Here is a 15,925-nt window from a genome sequence, read left to right as displayed (position 1 = left end):
ATGACCAAGTCCAAGGCACCGGGCTTCTGCCCTATTTGTGGTAAACTCCTGCAGCTGCTTTCTAAGCACCTGCGGGAGATCCACAATTTAATGAATGTCCGGGAGCGGACCATCCTAAATCAGCTTGTCACAGGTCGCACGGCCATCCCCCCAGGCCCCTGCCCCATCCCTTTGTGTGCCCCTCACCTGCTTCGCATTGAGAAGCATGTGAGGGGCCACAAAGACATCACCACAAAGAGGGCAGAGAAGGAGATCGCAGCCCTCAAAAGGGCCGCTGCTGTCCGTCTGCTGGCCACACTGAGGGCCAGTAACCCTGTGCCCCCGATGGTCAGCAGACTGGACCTGGAAAACAGCAGCGAGGAGGAGGAGCAGGCAGAGAAAGGCCCGAACCTCTGCCAGCGTACCTCGTGTAAGGCCAGCAGGACAAAAGTCTGTAAGCTGGAGAGGGAGCTGGCGGAGGTTCGGCACCAAGTCCAAGATCTCTCTGTGAGTTATTACGAAATTATTAATTCATCATCACTTTGCAGTCCTGTTTCCTCTTGCTGGTTGTTGCTGTTGTCTTTTCTCCTTCTGTGACATAAACTGTAAACTGTTTTCTTGTCTGTAACAACATCTATTGCACGTCTGTCCGTCCTGGGTGAGGGATCCCTCCTCTGTTGCTCACCCTGAGGTTTCTCCTGTTTTTCCCTGTTAAAAGGGTTTCCATGGAGTTTTTCCTCAGTCGATGTGAGGGTTTAAGGACAGAGGATGTTGTTACGATGCCATGTAAAGCCCTTTGAGACAAACTGTTTGTAAAAACGGGCTATACAAATAAAATTGCCTTGCCTTGCCTTCTGACTAAGCAGCAGAGGCTGGCCCAGGCAACAGGAGCAAAGCCCCAGGCTGGAGGGTCTGGGACCCAAATGCCCAGGCCCAGGCCCAGGCCCAGGCCCAGGCCCAGGCCCAGCACTGTTGCTGTTTTGGTGAGTATTACCTGATTTACCTTCATTCTAATTCCAATTCTAATTAACTCTGCTACATGTAATTGTCATTTCCAACAATCTAGGACAGCAACAGCTCATTGGAGGAGGAGCAGGCGCCACCCCAGCCGCAGGCCACGAGCTCCTCAGAGGAGGAGAGTTCCTCCTCCTCCTCCTCCTCCTCCTCCATCTCCTTCTCCACTTCCTCCTCCTCCTCCTCCTCCATCTCCTTCTCCACTTCCTCCTCCTCCTCCTCCATCTCCTTCTCCACTTCCTCCTCCTCCTCCTCAGAGGCGCCCACACCATCGCCGCCCCAGCTGTGCTTGAGCTCGTCGGAGGAGGAGACACCTAGACAGAGTCGCCCTGTGGTGAGAAGTGGTTTCCATTGATTACAGCATTCTACAATATTGTTTCTATTCATTCTGCAGATGGACACCAAGGGGGCAGTTGTCGGTCTGAGAAGTGAAGCTCACTTCCGCGTTCAACAAACTGCAATCCCCCCGGCTTCCTCTGGGGGCTGGTGTCAGAAAGCAGCATTCTCCATAGACCCCCATGTTAAAATCACCGACTTTACATCCTCAATAAACATGATCAAAGCCTGGTGTCAGAACGTTTTTTGGGTTTAGGGGGGTGAATTTTTTTTTAACTCTACCGTTTTACTGTTATTAGGTTAAAACTCTGGCCAATTAGGGCACGGAAACGTTGAGTGACAGGTCCGAGCAGCTCCGTGGACAGCTGCTTCGAGGCCAGTGGGCGGGTTCTCGGCCGGCCAATCCAACATGGCGCTGTTCAGGCCGCCATATTGGAGTCACAAAAACGACTCCCCAAGACCAATGGGTGACGTCACGGGTGCTACGTCCATTCTTTTTACAGTCTATGATGGACACCAGTTCGGTGGCTGGTTGCTGCATTACCTGATTTGTTTTAATGTATTTAATCTTTAATTTCATTCACCATGGTGATGACAACTCTACTATGAGTAATTGTTATTTCTATCTAGGAGAGCAGCAGCCGTCGCAGTCGCAGCCGCAGTCGCAGCCCCCCGCAGCAGAGTCCTCCAAAAGGACAAAGCAGAAACACCTGCTAGTGGTAAGAAGCCCTTCAGCCGCCTCCACCGCTGGAGCCAACGCCCCTTCCTCTTCCTCTTCAGCCCCCTCCACCGCAAAAAAAAAAAAAACAGGTTTCTTTTTTAGTGTTTTTTATTTTATCTTTTTTTTGAGTGTTCATTATTAATATTTTGTTGTTTGTTCATTTTTATTGATTGTTGAAAAAAAAAAAACCTTTTGGGGACAACAAAAAAAACGTTGGAACAAATTCCTGTTCTGGAAAAAAAAAAACCTTTCGGAAAAAAAAAAAAAAACCTCCACATGGGTACTGCCGTGACGTGGCGTGGAGGCTTACTGCCCGTGAGGTCTTGGAGCCTCTGGATACTTTTCAGAGGCTCTAAGATCACACAGGCAAACCAAAGTGCCCCAAAACCATGACAACAGGTTGCCAGTGTGATAACGTACTTTCTCTCCAGGTTGCCAGGGTGATAACTTACAGGGGAGATAAGGGTCCAAAGTGCCCCAGGTAAATTTTGGGTCCAAGTGCCTGGTTTTCTACTATCCTCAAGTTCTGGGCACTTTACTCCAGTCCAAAGTTCCCGCCTTTCAACTGTAACATGTGGTGAATTTCGGGTATTTCGTCCTGGTACAAAGTGGCTCATGTTCACCCTGTTAGAGAATAATGTCACTTACCTAGTAGGGTTGTGAACGATAAACCGATGCGACCGGATATTCGGTTTAACAAGTGAGAGATTCGGCTGTATCGGTAGCAGCCTCCTGAATCGATACAAATTAGCAATGAATTCCTAGATGAATCGGTTGTAGAGTCATGAACCGGTTATCGCTATGGGCTAGAGTGCTTTGCCGTTAGCGGTGTCTTTAATAACTCATAAATCAATCAACGGGCCACGTATAAACATTTTTTTTCTGCGAATATCTTTGTTACTATCTAACACGATTCGCTAACTGGAGTAGTTTCATGTTGTGTCCAATAACGGAGGGGACGGGGGGTTTAACAGATGACGTCCTGACGTTAGCTTTGCTGCTGCTATTAGCACACTCCCCATCCAGGAGCTGCTCCTGTCTCTGCTGCCTGCTACAGGTAGACAACCTGGTCCGACCTGCGGGTGTTGAACACCGGACCCGACGTGGAAGCATAGACTAGGCTTTTAATTAGCGATAACTCTAAACCTGGCTGAAAAAAAGCAGCCGTCTTCGCTGTAATCGCCGCGACCGGCAACTACGTTTCGACGTATATGTTTTGATATGAGCGTTAGCTGCTGTTAGCCACCGCCTGTAGCTCAGCTAGTTAGCTTCATCGATAAACAAACGTAATACGTAGCGGTCTTGTTGCTAAGGTAACTCCGCTGCCAGCCCCAGCTCTGACCCAGCAAGAAGTTGGTGCTGAACCAAGAACTGGTGCTGAGCAGCACTGGCTCCGAACCAGCACCGGAACCAGCTCGGTGGAAAAGGGCTAATTACAAAAACGTTCTCACAGATATTGGTCCATGTCAAAGAATAAATACATTGACATGTGATTTTATTGTTATTCTCTTTTTCTTCTTTCTTTTTTTTGCCAGTGCTTTAAAGCAACAATGCTTGGGGATATATATTTGAAAAGAAAATATTGTAGTACTACTGTAAGATAGTCACTTTCATAGAATTCTTTGTTTTATAAAATATCTAGCCTACAACAAATATTAACCGTAGAATCGAATCGTCCTACACTGTATCGAATCGGATCGAATCGGTCTGTAATAAAAGGATATCGTTTTTGAATCGAATCGTAATCTGTGTATCTAGATTCATATCGAATCGTTTATCACAGAGAGATGTGCAACCCTATTACCTAGACAGTTTGTGAATATGGTCAATCCCTCCGTGTTATAGTGGAGAGCTATGAGGACTTTCTGTTAGATTACTGCCGGGGTCAGTTATCTGCCCTACTTTCTCTTTGAGGAATCATATCTATTGAGGATCCACTAACTATAGTTCAGTCTACTGGGTATTTGCTGATCTGCCTATATAGATCATCATTGCATGTGCTTCAGTTAGCAGCATTATGTAAGGTGTCTGACGTTCAGCGGGTTGGATATGAAAGATTGTTTGGTCCTCTGTTACGAGACATCCAAACTCTTGAGCAAGATGGTGTTTTTATTGAGTCCATTGGTAAAGCTGTAAAGGGAACAGTCTTGTGTGTCGTGGCTGATAATCTTGCAGCTCATGCATTAGCAGGATTTACAAAGTGTTTCAGAGCTCAGTATATGTGTAGATTCTGCACAGCTACCAAAGACCAGATTCAGGCTCATGATCTTGGGAGTGGAGAATTCAGTGTGCGGACAAAAGCCAGTCATGATGTTGATGTTGATGCTGCACTGCATGGGGTTAGTCAGAGTGGTGTTCAGGGAGTCTGTGTTCTGAGGCAGGGTCTACAGTATTTTCATACAGTCACAGGCTTCCCACCAGATATCCTGCACGATCTTCTTGAGGGCATTGTGCTGCCCTCTCTGGCATGCACGTCTCTGCCTGAAGGTGGCAGTACTGCGACAGAGGTAGAAAGAGTTAAATGTCAGCAGAAGCAGTCAGTCTGCAGCCGAACTTCAGCAGTGCTAATTCAAGAGCTAAGAGAACATATGTCTGTGAGTATTATATGTAGTTGAATGTGTTATTGTAACCGCTATTGGTTAAGATGGCGGTCGTTTATATTTTTGCCGCTGTAGCAATGCTAGTTTGTTAGCCTTTGTAAAGTTGCATTGTATATTAGCATTGAGCTACCGGTCATTGGGCTAGCTTACTTTATTCCTAGCTGTTTAATGGGAATGCTAAGGCTACTGTAAGTGTGAATGTTGTTTCAAACTGTGTTGTTTGAACATATTTGTTGTTTAAAGATATATTATTTGAATCCTTTTTCTTGTATTTCAGTTTTACAGTTAACTTCAATTGGTAGTGATAAATAAATCCTTAAAAGAAAGAAGACTTTGCCTCTCATTGAAGAACTGTTTAGCTATCTGCCAAACTAACACGGCACGTTCAGGGAGGGCAGAATAGGCATTGTGCCTGTAGAGCTGGCCCTGTGTATTGGGAAAATGATCCATCATAAATACTTCACCCTGGAGTATTTAAACAGAAGAAATGTCTCATTCCCATACAAGCACACAGACAAGGTTGACAGACCTCAGCCTATCCCAAAGACCTTCACTGTGAAGAAAACGATTGGTGGCAATGGTCATGAAAATGCTACTTTGCTCAGACTACTTCCATTGATCATTGGTAGTAAGGTTCCAGAAGAGGGTGGAGCATGGAGTGTAGGCTACTCGTGGATTTGAAAGAGATAGTAGAGCTGATGATTTGCCCAGTGTTTACAGATGAATCCATCCAGTATTTGCAAATGAAGATACAGGATCATAGACACATGCTGCAGGAAGTTTTTCCTGATTTCACACTCAGACCAAAGCATCACTACACTGAGCATTACGCTGACCTCATTAGGGCTGTCAACGAATATTCTAAATTCGAATATATATTCGAATATTTTAAAGAACCTGAGATTCGAATGTGAAAATTAAAGGTGATAGGTACAAGTTTAATTCCTTCTGGCCAGTAGGTGTAGAACTCACACTTCCTGCTCTCGCTCCAACCTTCAGTTTTACTGGTTGCCAGTTACAGCAGTAGCTTAAGTTCTAATGCTGTTGCCACAGAGATCATTCCATGCCGACGTTGCCAATGTAACCAGATGTAAATATTTATATATTTCGGACCCGCCAAAATGTATTAAACAATTATTTATATACTATTTTTTTTAAATTCAGTAAAATTAATACTTTTATTCTGCACTCCCCTAGACATTCTGTGGATGCATTATTTTTGAAAAATGAATCCTTTTGATGAAAAAGTTGTAGCTATAACCTTTAATATTCAAATATTAAATAAACAGTGGGAAAAAAAACTGAGTGGGGAAAAAAACGAAATAAATAAATAAATAAATAAAACAGCGGCTTGCGAGTGGGCGCACTGTATGACGGCCGGGTCAGGGACAGGTCACATGAGCTGCACCTGCAATGAGACGCGACAAAAACCGGGCCGTGGCACATGCAGAGAGAGATGGCGGGATGTACGGACCCAAACTCGGAGAAAGTCGTCTGGACTCCAACGAACTTTAGAAGCTCGTATTTTTCACCAGCCTCCACAAGCTCCTCTCTGTCTGCAGCGCGACAAGAGGCATGCACGAAGAAACTTGCGTCGTTCATCTGCAAGGACATGAGGCCCATCAGTATCGTTGATGGCACGGGCTTCAGAGAGTTTTGCAAAGAACTGGAACCGAGATATCACATCCCGAGCCGTGGAACACTCACCAGTAGAATCGAAGATATGTATAAAAGCACCTCAGACAATATAAAGGAGTTACTCTCCAAAATAGAGCTGACCACAGGTGGAAAAGGTGAGCGTAGTATATGAAATTTATGAAATATGACAAATGCAAAACTTTTTTTTGTTTTGTTAAATGGGTAGAATTACTGCCCTAATTTACTTTGTGTGAATGTGTGAATAAACTGGATAAATGCAAACCTGACCTAAAATCAACACATAATTATTATTATTTTTTTTTACTTATTTACTACAGGTACAAGAAGTCCTTAAACCAGGGGTGCTCATTACGTCGATCGATCGCGAAGACAGTGTGGGTCGATCGCGTGATGAAGAACAAAAAAAAAAAAAAAAAAAAGTATATTTTAAAAAACACAGTTGTCTGGACAGCAGGCATTTTACTCACAACCGACCTCAAAAGCGAGGGCAGGTCCGCCGAAGCATCATTCCGGGTGAATCAGCTCTCTGCCCGTTGTCTTTGTTGTTACTTTGTTGCGGCTCCACAGAGCGCACATGGCTACTTAATTATGCATGTGCCGACCATATGGTTGTGCTGAGGCATTCTAGGGGTGGAATATGAGGTGTGTTCATGTCCGCACCATTCTTGGGTCCGGTGTGATTTATCAATGGAATATTGCAGAGAGTTGTGCGTGTTGCTACCCGATCTGCGACGCTACCGGATCCGTGACAAAACTGGTCTGCGCATGCGCAGACCGGCCGCCATCTTGGACAGCTGCCTACGGCAACTCCACTTGGACAAACTTCATTTGGGCACTGCCCGATTTGCGTACATGCTTTAAGTTCTGTGAATTTAAAATACGGTACTGTGAAAATGATTAAAAAATAAAATAAAATAAAATAAAAACCGCGTAGGTCCGTCATAAGACAGCCGCGGCAGACTCGTTTATTCAGTGAGTGTTGTGGTAGTTGTGATTGTTTGTGGTTGTCATGGTGATGAGGCCGGCGAGAAAAGAGGACAGTAAACATTAAAAGTCCGCCAGTGTTCCTGTTTTCTGAGCATCAAGATCCAGACCACCACAACCAACCCTCAATTTACATTACTAATAAAGTATTTAAAAAAATAAATAAAAAGATAAACCGTCTGTGGCGACGCACATAGGGCAGTGATCCTAAGTCAATTCAACTAAGTTTGTCCAAGTGGAGTTGCCGTACGTGGCTGTCACGGATCCGGTAGCGTTGCGGATCGGGTAGCGACAGTGCGTACGCACAGCTTGATCAGTGTTTCCCAGAACCACCTGCATTGTCAGAGATGAAGACAAGAATCATCACCGATCTGGAGAAGCGGTATGGCGAGGAAAAGGGCGCATTTATGCTGCTGAACTAAGCCAGTTACCTGGATCCACGATTTCATCGCCTTGTTCATTTAAAAGAGAAGCAAAGACGGAAGGCGCAGGCGGCTATACTGGAGGAGATGAAACAGGTGAATCTGGCAGGAGACACAGACAGTGAAACCGGTGTCGGAAAACCCCGTGATCAACAAACCGCCGGGAAAACTGCTCTAACGGCCATGGGGGATCTCAGACCAGAACACCAGTCAGTCTGCTGCTTCAAAAAGAGATGTCGATGGATGTATGAACAAGAGTCTCCATTACCTGCTCAACAAAACCCTCTCATATGGTGGAAAACTTTGGGCTCTGGGAGATACCCTCATGTCGCCCAGATGGCAAAGAAATATCTTTCCGTGCCCGGATCCTCAGTGCGCTCTGAACGCGTCTTTTCCTCCGCTGGGAAAATAGTTAATAAAAAGAGATCGGCACTGGCCTCTTCACATGTGGATGTCCTTGTGTTTTTGGCCAATAACCTGTTATGTAGGCCTTCAGGCCCAAGACCCGACATTGACAGTGGACTAAAAGAGCCTAACAATCAGTGACACTGGGATAAAATGCATCTTTTCCTTTCCTTTTTTTGATACAAGTGCCAAGAATGTAAGTCACCCACTTTTCGTTTATAATAGCACTTTATTGTAAATGATCACTCATGGTAAGAGTTCTTTGTTGTCACATTTATCAGAATTGTGTGCCGTATTTTATTTAAACAAATATGAACATTACAAAAGTGTAGTCTACTGTACTGACTGAATAGGATATATTACATTTGCTGCACTGCAGGTCCCCACTGGTTTGATTATAGGCCTACTGTTTCATGGGAAAGAAAAGTTGTTCCATGTTTATTACAGCTTGCTCAGAGCGTTTAATGTTTGTTCTGTATACTGTAAAACTTAAGTTAATGTTAATATAATATTTGCTTCAATCACTGAATGAAGCCTGTCTATGCGGACAAGAGTCGGGACCTTTAATTGCTCACACAAGTTACGGGGGGCGGGCGAGCCGCGAGCGAGTTCATTTTGTAATGTCCTGGGCATTGTCAAAGATGTTAAAATTGAAATAAAAAAATAAAATAAAAACCTATACAAGTAGTTATGTCTTGTATTAGTTTATCCTCTTGTTGGCATAATGCGCAAATTCGAATATATTCGAATTATGTGTTATTTATAGAACGAATATTCAAACGTCATTTTAGAGCAATTTTGACAGCCCTAGACCTCATACGTTGTTTTGGACCTCTTGTCCACTTGTGGACGATGAGATTTGAGGAAAAACACCGTGTAGTACATGACACACAAAACTTCAAGAATGTTTTAAAAACACTAGCAAACGGACACCAACACATGATGGCATACTCTCTCAGTGCCCCATCCTTCTTCAAACCTCACCAGCAGACATCAAGCGTCTCGTCTGTGATGGTATCAGGGCTTCCTGATGTTGCAAAGGCATATGTCGAACACATGACAGACAGCAGCATGATTTACAGCACATCAGTTGTCAATGTTGATGGAACTGATTATGGCGTGGAGATGTTTGTGTCTGTGGGACAGGAGGGAGGATTGCCTCAGTTCAGCAAAATTGAACAGATTCTCCTTGTCGATAACCAGATTGTCTTTCTTTGCAAGACACACACATCATATTACATTGAGTGTAAATGCCAGTAAATTACTGCCATCTAGTGGCCGGTGAGCAGGGTATAAAAGGGAGGAGACTATTGTCACCTGTAAGCTCCTCCTGTGTGTCTATGGGCTCACCTGTGCGCATCTCCATCATCCCTTCCTTTGTTCTCTGGCTGGCGCGGCGTTTGTGCTGCTGACCTTTTGTTTGGACCATGTTCGTGGCACTTTGAGTGAGTTTCTTTGTAGAATTATTTGTAGTCTTTGTGTTGGTGCGGGTTCCCTCATAGTTTGGTCTTGTTTTGTTGTTATTAGGAGACAGACAATAGAGACGGCACCTTCCATTCCTCCGCAACAGCAAGCAAAAAAAAGCAGAGACACACTTGGATCGCATACTGGACGACAACTTCATGGCAAATGTCTGTTTTCTGAGTGACATATTCAGACACCTGAATGACCTAAATATGGGTCTACAAGGCAGATACAAAACTGTCAGCGATCTTGTGGGACAGATGCGCGCTTTCCAAATCAAACTGGACATTTTCGCGACCGACCTGACCACAGGTAGAATGCTGCATTTTCCGACGCTCCGCAAATGCATCTCATCCCGGGCGTAAATCACGGATGTGATGACGGGTTTCATTGCGAGGTTGAGAGAAAATTTTGCAGATAGATTAAGTGGACTTGTCTTGCCCACAGAGGTGATGGGCTTTGCTACAGACCCCTTCACTGTTGCAACAGAAGAGGACCTTTCTGCCAAAGCAAAGGAAGTGGCCCCTTCCATTTATGAGGGGAAATTTATTCTTGAACTTGTTGACATGCAGTCATCCATAACCTTGGCACAGGAGCTTCGCACTTACGGGCCTGCAAAGTTTTGGAGTGATGCCAACGTGCACCAGTTTCCTAACATCAAGAAAGTGGCAATCAATGATCTCAGTATGTTTGGATCAACATACACATGTGAATCAAGCTTCTCACACATGAACACAATAAAAAGCAGCTCTCGTTGCTCCCTCTCTGACAGCACACTTCACCAGTGCCTTCGGCTTGCAGTGACATCTTATGAGCCAAATATCACTGCTCTTGTTCAGAATAAAAAATGTCACTTCTCCCACTAAGTACAACTACATGGCAACATAAAGTGTAACAAAGAGATGCCTATTCACACGTGGTGATTTAAAACAGTGTGGTGTAGTAGTATTCATTGATTGTTAATTATACTGTTATGCCTTGTAATGAGTTTGTGCACTAAAAGCCTTGATGGTTCTTTTTTATTCAGGTAAATGCACCATGTGCCCCGGTCAGATATGACCAGAATGTTACTTTGATTTAATTTCAAAAGGAACAACATTTTGTGACCAAAATATTCTTTTTAGTAATTTAAAGTGAAAAATAGCATTGCTGCCTACTCAGTTATATGTATTTAGAGAAGTTTTTCATGAACTTTTTGATGTTCTTATGTCAGATATGTTTATTTTATTTCAAAAGGGAAAACAATTTTATCAATTGATGTGCACTTTTCTTAATGCCAGGGTTATTATTTCATGAGTGAGAATATACTACCTCTGTTCAATTAAAAGTTTTGAACTGTGTTTTTATGCACTTTTTGAAGTGGCTGCGTTTTACAAAAAATGATGAATAAACATCACTTGTTATTTCATTACATTAATTTATGTTGGTTTGAAATTTGTCATTACTTCCTCCTTACTGACCGCAAAATGTCTGGCCCAGCTTAAGGTCTTGATTTTAGAATCTGGCCCAGCTCAGTTTGTAATTGAATAGCCCTGTCTTAGACCATGCCAAAACTCTTATCAGTGACGAGGAGGCATCACAAGTGGCAAACCAGGAGTTCAGGGAAATTTGTCACAACATTTTACTCGAGAGTTCTTTTCCAGGTACACCCGACGGTTGCCTTGCTGCTTACCTCATGGTGCAGGAATAGGCCCTTTTCACATGACGTCACACAACTTCCGGGTTGGAGCGAAGCAGGGTATCCGTCTTTGCTTCCGCTATCTCACTGAGCGGTGTTTTCAAAATAAAATGGACTTCACACAGTCACTCCTCAAGCTCCCAAAAATTCGTTTAGGAGATGTACACAGGCTGGCAGAAACATTCTCAAAGACTCCAGCCTCCAAACTCGACAAAGGCTACAAGTTCTTTATAGAACAATACCTGTTTGATTATGAAGGTAAGTGTTTTGTCTTCTTAGCTCTGACGTTAGTGGAGATGCTAGGTAGGCTAACTAACTAGCTAACTTAACGCAGGTAACGTTAGGCTACAGTTGTTTTGATCATTAGTTGTCTGTTTCTCGATTAAGTTGCTATGGTAGCTTTATAAATATTATTAACTGTTGCTTTATCCACTATTCTATTTCACAGCTGTTACCGAGTCGTGCCTTGAATATAGTTTAATATTGTTTAGCCTTCATGTGCTATGCCGAGCCTTGTCTCACCTAACATTGTTTTGAAACAGTGTCAAACGCTGTTGACCACTTGGTCACAGTGAGAGCACGCTGTCACAGGTCAATGAGGAAAAGCGAGGAGCCTCATTATCTACAGGTTTTTTAAATATGATTTTAGGGCTCAGTTTTAGGGCTCTTTTGTTGTGTTATGCTGCGGTTGCAGACTTTGCAGTATCCCACGAAGTTCTACTGTGGGTGTAGTGTTTTTCTCAGTCTCATGTCAGTATTTTAGGAGCCACAATCAATAAAACAGCTGTGCACATAATTGTTAAGGCCTTTGTTAGATGAGGACAACAAAGACTGAGAAGGACACTGTTGACGAGTGTTTACATGCCCACTAATAATCATCGTATTATTGTATTTCTGGATTAGCCTATCATTGAAGTGGCCATGTGAATTCAATTCAATTCAATTCAATTCAAATAACTTAATGTATCCCAGAGGAGTAGTTTAACAGCACACTGATCATTATTCTGGGCATTTATGCACTCAATGAAAAAGAAATTTCTTTACACCTACTGTTCCATAAGTTTATATTCTGTCATGTTACTGTTTTGATAATTTAGAAATTATGAACTTAACACATCATGTCTATATTTCCAGTTTACAATTGACTCCAGAGAGGACCCCGTGGTACTGGAGTGCATGGCATGTTCCTGTGCCGCAGGTAAAGCGCTGTGTAACCACATGGTAGCCCTGCTATTCCAAACAGCACACTACAGTACCATGGGGTTCAAGACTGTACCACTGCCACTGTCCTGCACCAGCATGCTGCAGACCTGGCACCGGCCAAGGACACAGGTCAGATATTTATATACTACTCTTGAAACTGTAGGACTTGCAGTTCTGATTGCCTGTATTATTAATATTATTATTATTGTTATAGGGAATTGCACCAGAGGCAACAAATGACATGACGGTGTGTAAGCCTAAAACAAAAAGTGTAAGGACTGGTGCAAAGTGCACACTGTACAGGGCATATGCTGGTGAGTTTGAATGAGTTTTACTCTCCTCCTTATACTCTTCTATTCTCATCTTCTGTCCTGTCTTTGTTTACCCTCATCCTATTTCCTCTCATTTACTCTTTCTCTATTTTTGTCAGGGCCGCTGCCAGATCCTCATATAATGGCCAGTGGAGAAAAACTGAAAGACGTTCAACCTCAACCAGGGATATGCAAACTGCTGCATGGGCTTGACAACCTTAAATTGGTCGATTCTAAATTTGGCCCTGTACCATTTGGCTCTGTCCTTTCCTATCAATGCCCTCCTGAAATTAGCAAAGACTGTATTAAACACCCTGATGCCCCTGCGTTCCCTGTGTTACCTGTTGATGGCTACAGTTTTAAATTCCCCGGAAATCATGAACTCAATTACAAACAACAATGTCACCTGGAGAGCCTGAAGGTTATTGATTTATTTAACCTTTATTTTTCGAGGGGTTTCACATAAAGAGTGTTATCTGTCAATATTCACAATTAATGTGATGTGCGTTAATTTCTTCTTCTTCTTTTTTTTTTAAAGGTAACACGGGAGATCTCAGCTGCTATCGAATCTGAAACAAGACAGCAGTCAGAATGCCAGTTATGGACCCTGGTACGCAAACCCCGACTCACAGCCAGCCGATTCCGTGAGATATGCCATGTTCGTGGGGAGTCTTCTGCCAAAGCCTTGGCTTCTCGCATCCTGAGGGGAACTCCTCAGACTGCTGCCATGAAACGCGGTTTGGACCTGGAGGCGGAGATACTGCGGCAGTATTCAGATTACTGTGATGTCTCTGTGACACCTTCTGGTATAATAATACACCCAGACGCACCTCACCTTGGGGCTAGCCCTGATGCCAAAGTCTTCAACCCGTGCGAAGAACCACCATTTGGCCTGGCAGAGGTCAAGACCTGCGATGTGGAAAGTGTTCGACAAGTGAAACACCTGACCACAGTTCAAGGCAAAGCCTACCTACGCAAGACACACAGATACTACTACCAGGTGCAGGGACAACTGGCCATAAGTGGACTTCAGTGGTGTGATTTTGTTACTGATACGCACACTGACATCACCGTAGAACGAATCTTTAGAGATGAGGACCTTATCCTGTCCATGCGCCAAAAGCTGGATGAGTTCTACTTCAACATCTACATGGATGTCTTCTTATGCAGTAAAACTTAAGAATGAGTCTGTGCTCTATGTGCATGTAGGTATGTATGTGGATGTGTGCAGTGTGTGTGTGGATGTGTGCGTGTGTAGAGCATGCATGCATGCATGCGTACCGAGCATGCATGCATGCATGCGTGTGTGGATGTGTGTGCGTGTGTAGAGCATGCATGCATGCATGCGTACCGAGCATGCATGCATGCATGCGTGTGTGCGTGTGTAGATACTGTATGTAGATATGTAGAGGTGTGAGCATGCATTATTCCATGTATTCATTTTCCATTTGTGTATGCCAGTTCCTCCTACACCAAAAGTGTTAAAATGGTTACTTTAGATGGTTTTTAAATGATTTCAAAATGTTTTAGTTTTTAATGTATGTAAAAAAAGTTTAATGTAAAAGGTGTACTTATTTACAGTACAGCGTTGCAATGTTTATGACTGTGGTGTGAGCAATTTTCAAACTGTTGAATACTGATCTCATGTTGTTATGAGTGACACTTTTGTGAATAATGTCACATTATATTAAAGATGGATGTTTATACAAGGACACTGAATCAGTGATTTAATAATAATAATAATTCATTTAATTTATATAGCGCTTTTCAATAACCCAAAGACGCTTACAAGGACACAAAAGAAACAGGGTAGAGACGTACATTTATAAACTTGTGAACATTGGTCATGTAGTTGCTTAGATCAAACACCTTAGAATCAAAGTACCCATTTACTGAATAATACATTCTTGTTTTTGTGTTTTTACTTTATTGTAGTCATCCTCACCCCACCTAGAATTTAAACCAAACAGCATTTCATTTTTTTGTACAAACAGCATTTATTTTCAAAACAATCAGCTCACTTAACAATTAATAATAATTAATTTACACGCAACCATTTGCAGTACACAGGGCCACATCTGTACACTCACTTGCAGTAAGGTCCAAAATAGGAAGCCTTAGACTGGTTTGTCCCCTTTGATGTCAAGAGGTCCCTGGTAGTTAGACATCAGGCAACAGATGGCCCAGAGCTGATTGACAGATCCTACCATAGAGAGTGGAACAAGCCCATCCCAAATGTGGTATTCCTTGACTCTGCGTATGGCCCTTTCCACTAGGATCCTCAGTCGAGCAATAGCCTGGGTCTTCTGAGTGTCTTCCTTGCTGAGCTGGGTGGACTTTTTTAATGGAGGGATGATGAGTTTTACCCCCACCTCTGACAGCATCTTCTCAATCAGGAAGCCCTTGTCCGCCATTACCTCATCCCCTGGCTGGAGTAGCTGTAGGAGGTGTGATCTCTTTGTTATTTCAATGTCTGAAACAGAGCCAGTGTACAGTGAAGAAACAAATGTGATAACACCACATGGCGCAACACCAATCAGACCCTTGAAGGTGGTGTGATTTTTGTAGCTCGAGAATGTCTCTGACTGTAATGAGAGGGCAGATGCTGTTTCACAGCGGATCTCCGTGCAGTCTATGATGACTCTGAGCTGAGGACAGTAGAGCCTGAATTTGTCAGGCATTGTGGCCTGCACTTGCTCTCTTGTCATCCATGATGGTAGTGATCCCAGAACCAGGTAGAGGTAGCTTGTCCATGTTAGAATGATGCGACTAACAGATGACACACTGACCTCAAAAAGAGATGACAAGGTCTTCTCCTGAAGCCCAGCTGCTACACGACAGAGGAACATGAACAGTTCATCTATCAGATCAAGCTTTCGCTGTGGGCTAGGCATCACTTCCGCTGCTCGCTGTGCTTTCGACCAATAGACAAGCCTCGATGCAGAGGGGTAAACGGACTCCCAAAACACAGTGAAGACCTTCTTGGAGCTGAATCTCGTGTAGTAACGGTAGTCCTCATCAGTGACACAGAACTTAGAAATCAGTGGCTGCTGATTCTCCAGTGTCAGCTGCCGGATTTCATGTTCCAGTGTAACCACTTGCACCTTCAACTGCTGAATCATCCTAGCAGCACTGTCCATTTCACCTTT

General features: G+C 43.5%; 1 protein-coding gene across 1 annotated transcript; it reads left to right on the top strand.

The window, feature by feature from the left end:
- LOC310996385 (uncharacterized protein) lies at positions 1 to 13,963 on the top strand (the record flags this gene model as incomplete). Its single annotated transcript, XM_083985761.1, has 7 exons — positions 1 to 433; positions 843 to 962; positions 1,960 to 2,048; positions 12,397 to 12,594; positions 12,680 to 12,779; positions 12,896 to 13,197; positions 13,315 to 13,963. 7 exons carry the CDS (start codon positions 1 to 3, stop codon positions 13,954 to 13,956), a joined length of 1,884 nt encoding a protein of 627 aa, XP_083841887.1. The 3' UTR covers positions 13,957 to 13,963.
- Positions 13,964 to 15,925: the final 1,962 nt, after the last annotated feature.

The sequence above is a fragment of the Trachurus trachurus genome, assembly GCF_905171665.1.
Source record: "Trachurus trachurus genome assembly, chromosome: 13".
Taxonomy (NCBI): Eukaryota; Metazoa; Chordata; class Actinopteri; order Carangiformes; family Carangidae; genus Trachurus; species Trachurus trachurus.
Note: the sequence above shows the minus strand (reverse complement) of the source record. Positions and strands in the feature narration are given on the sequence as shown.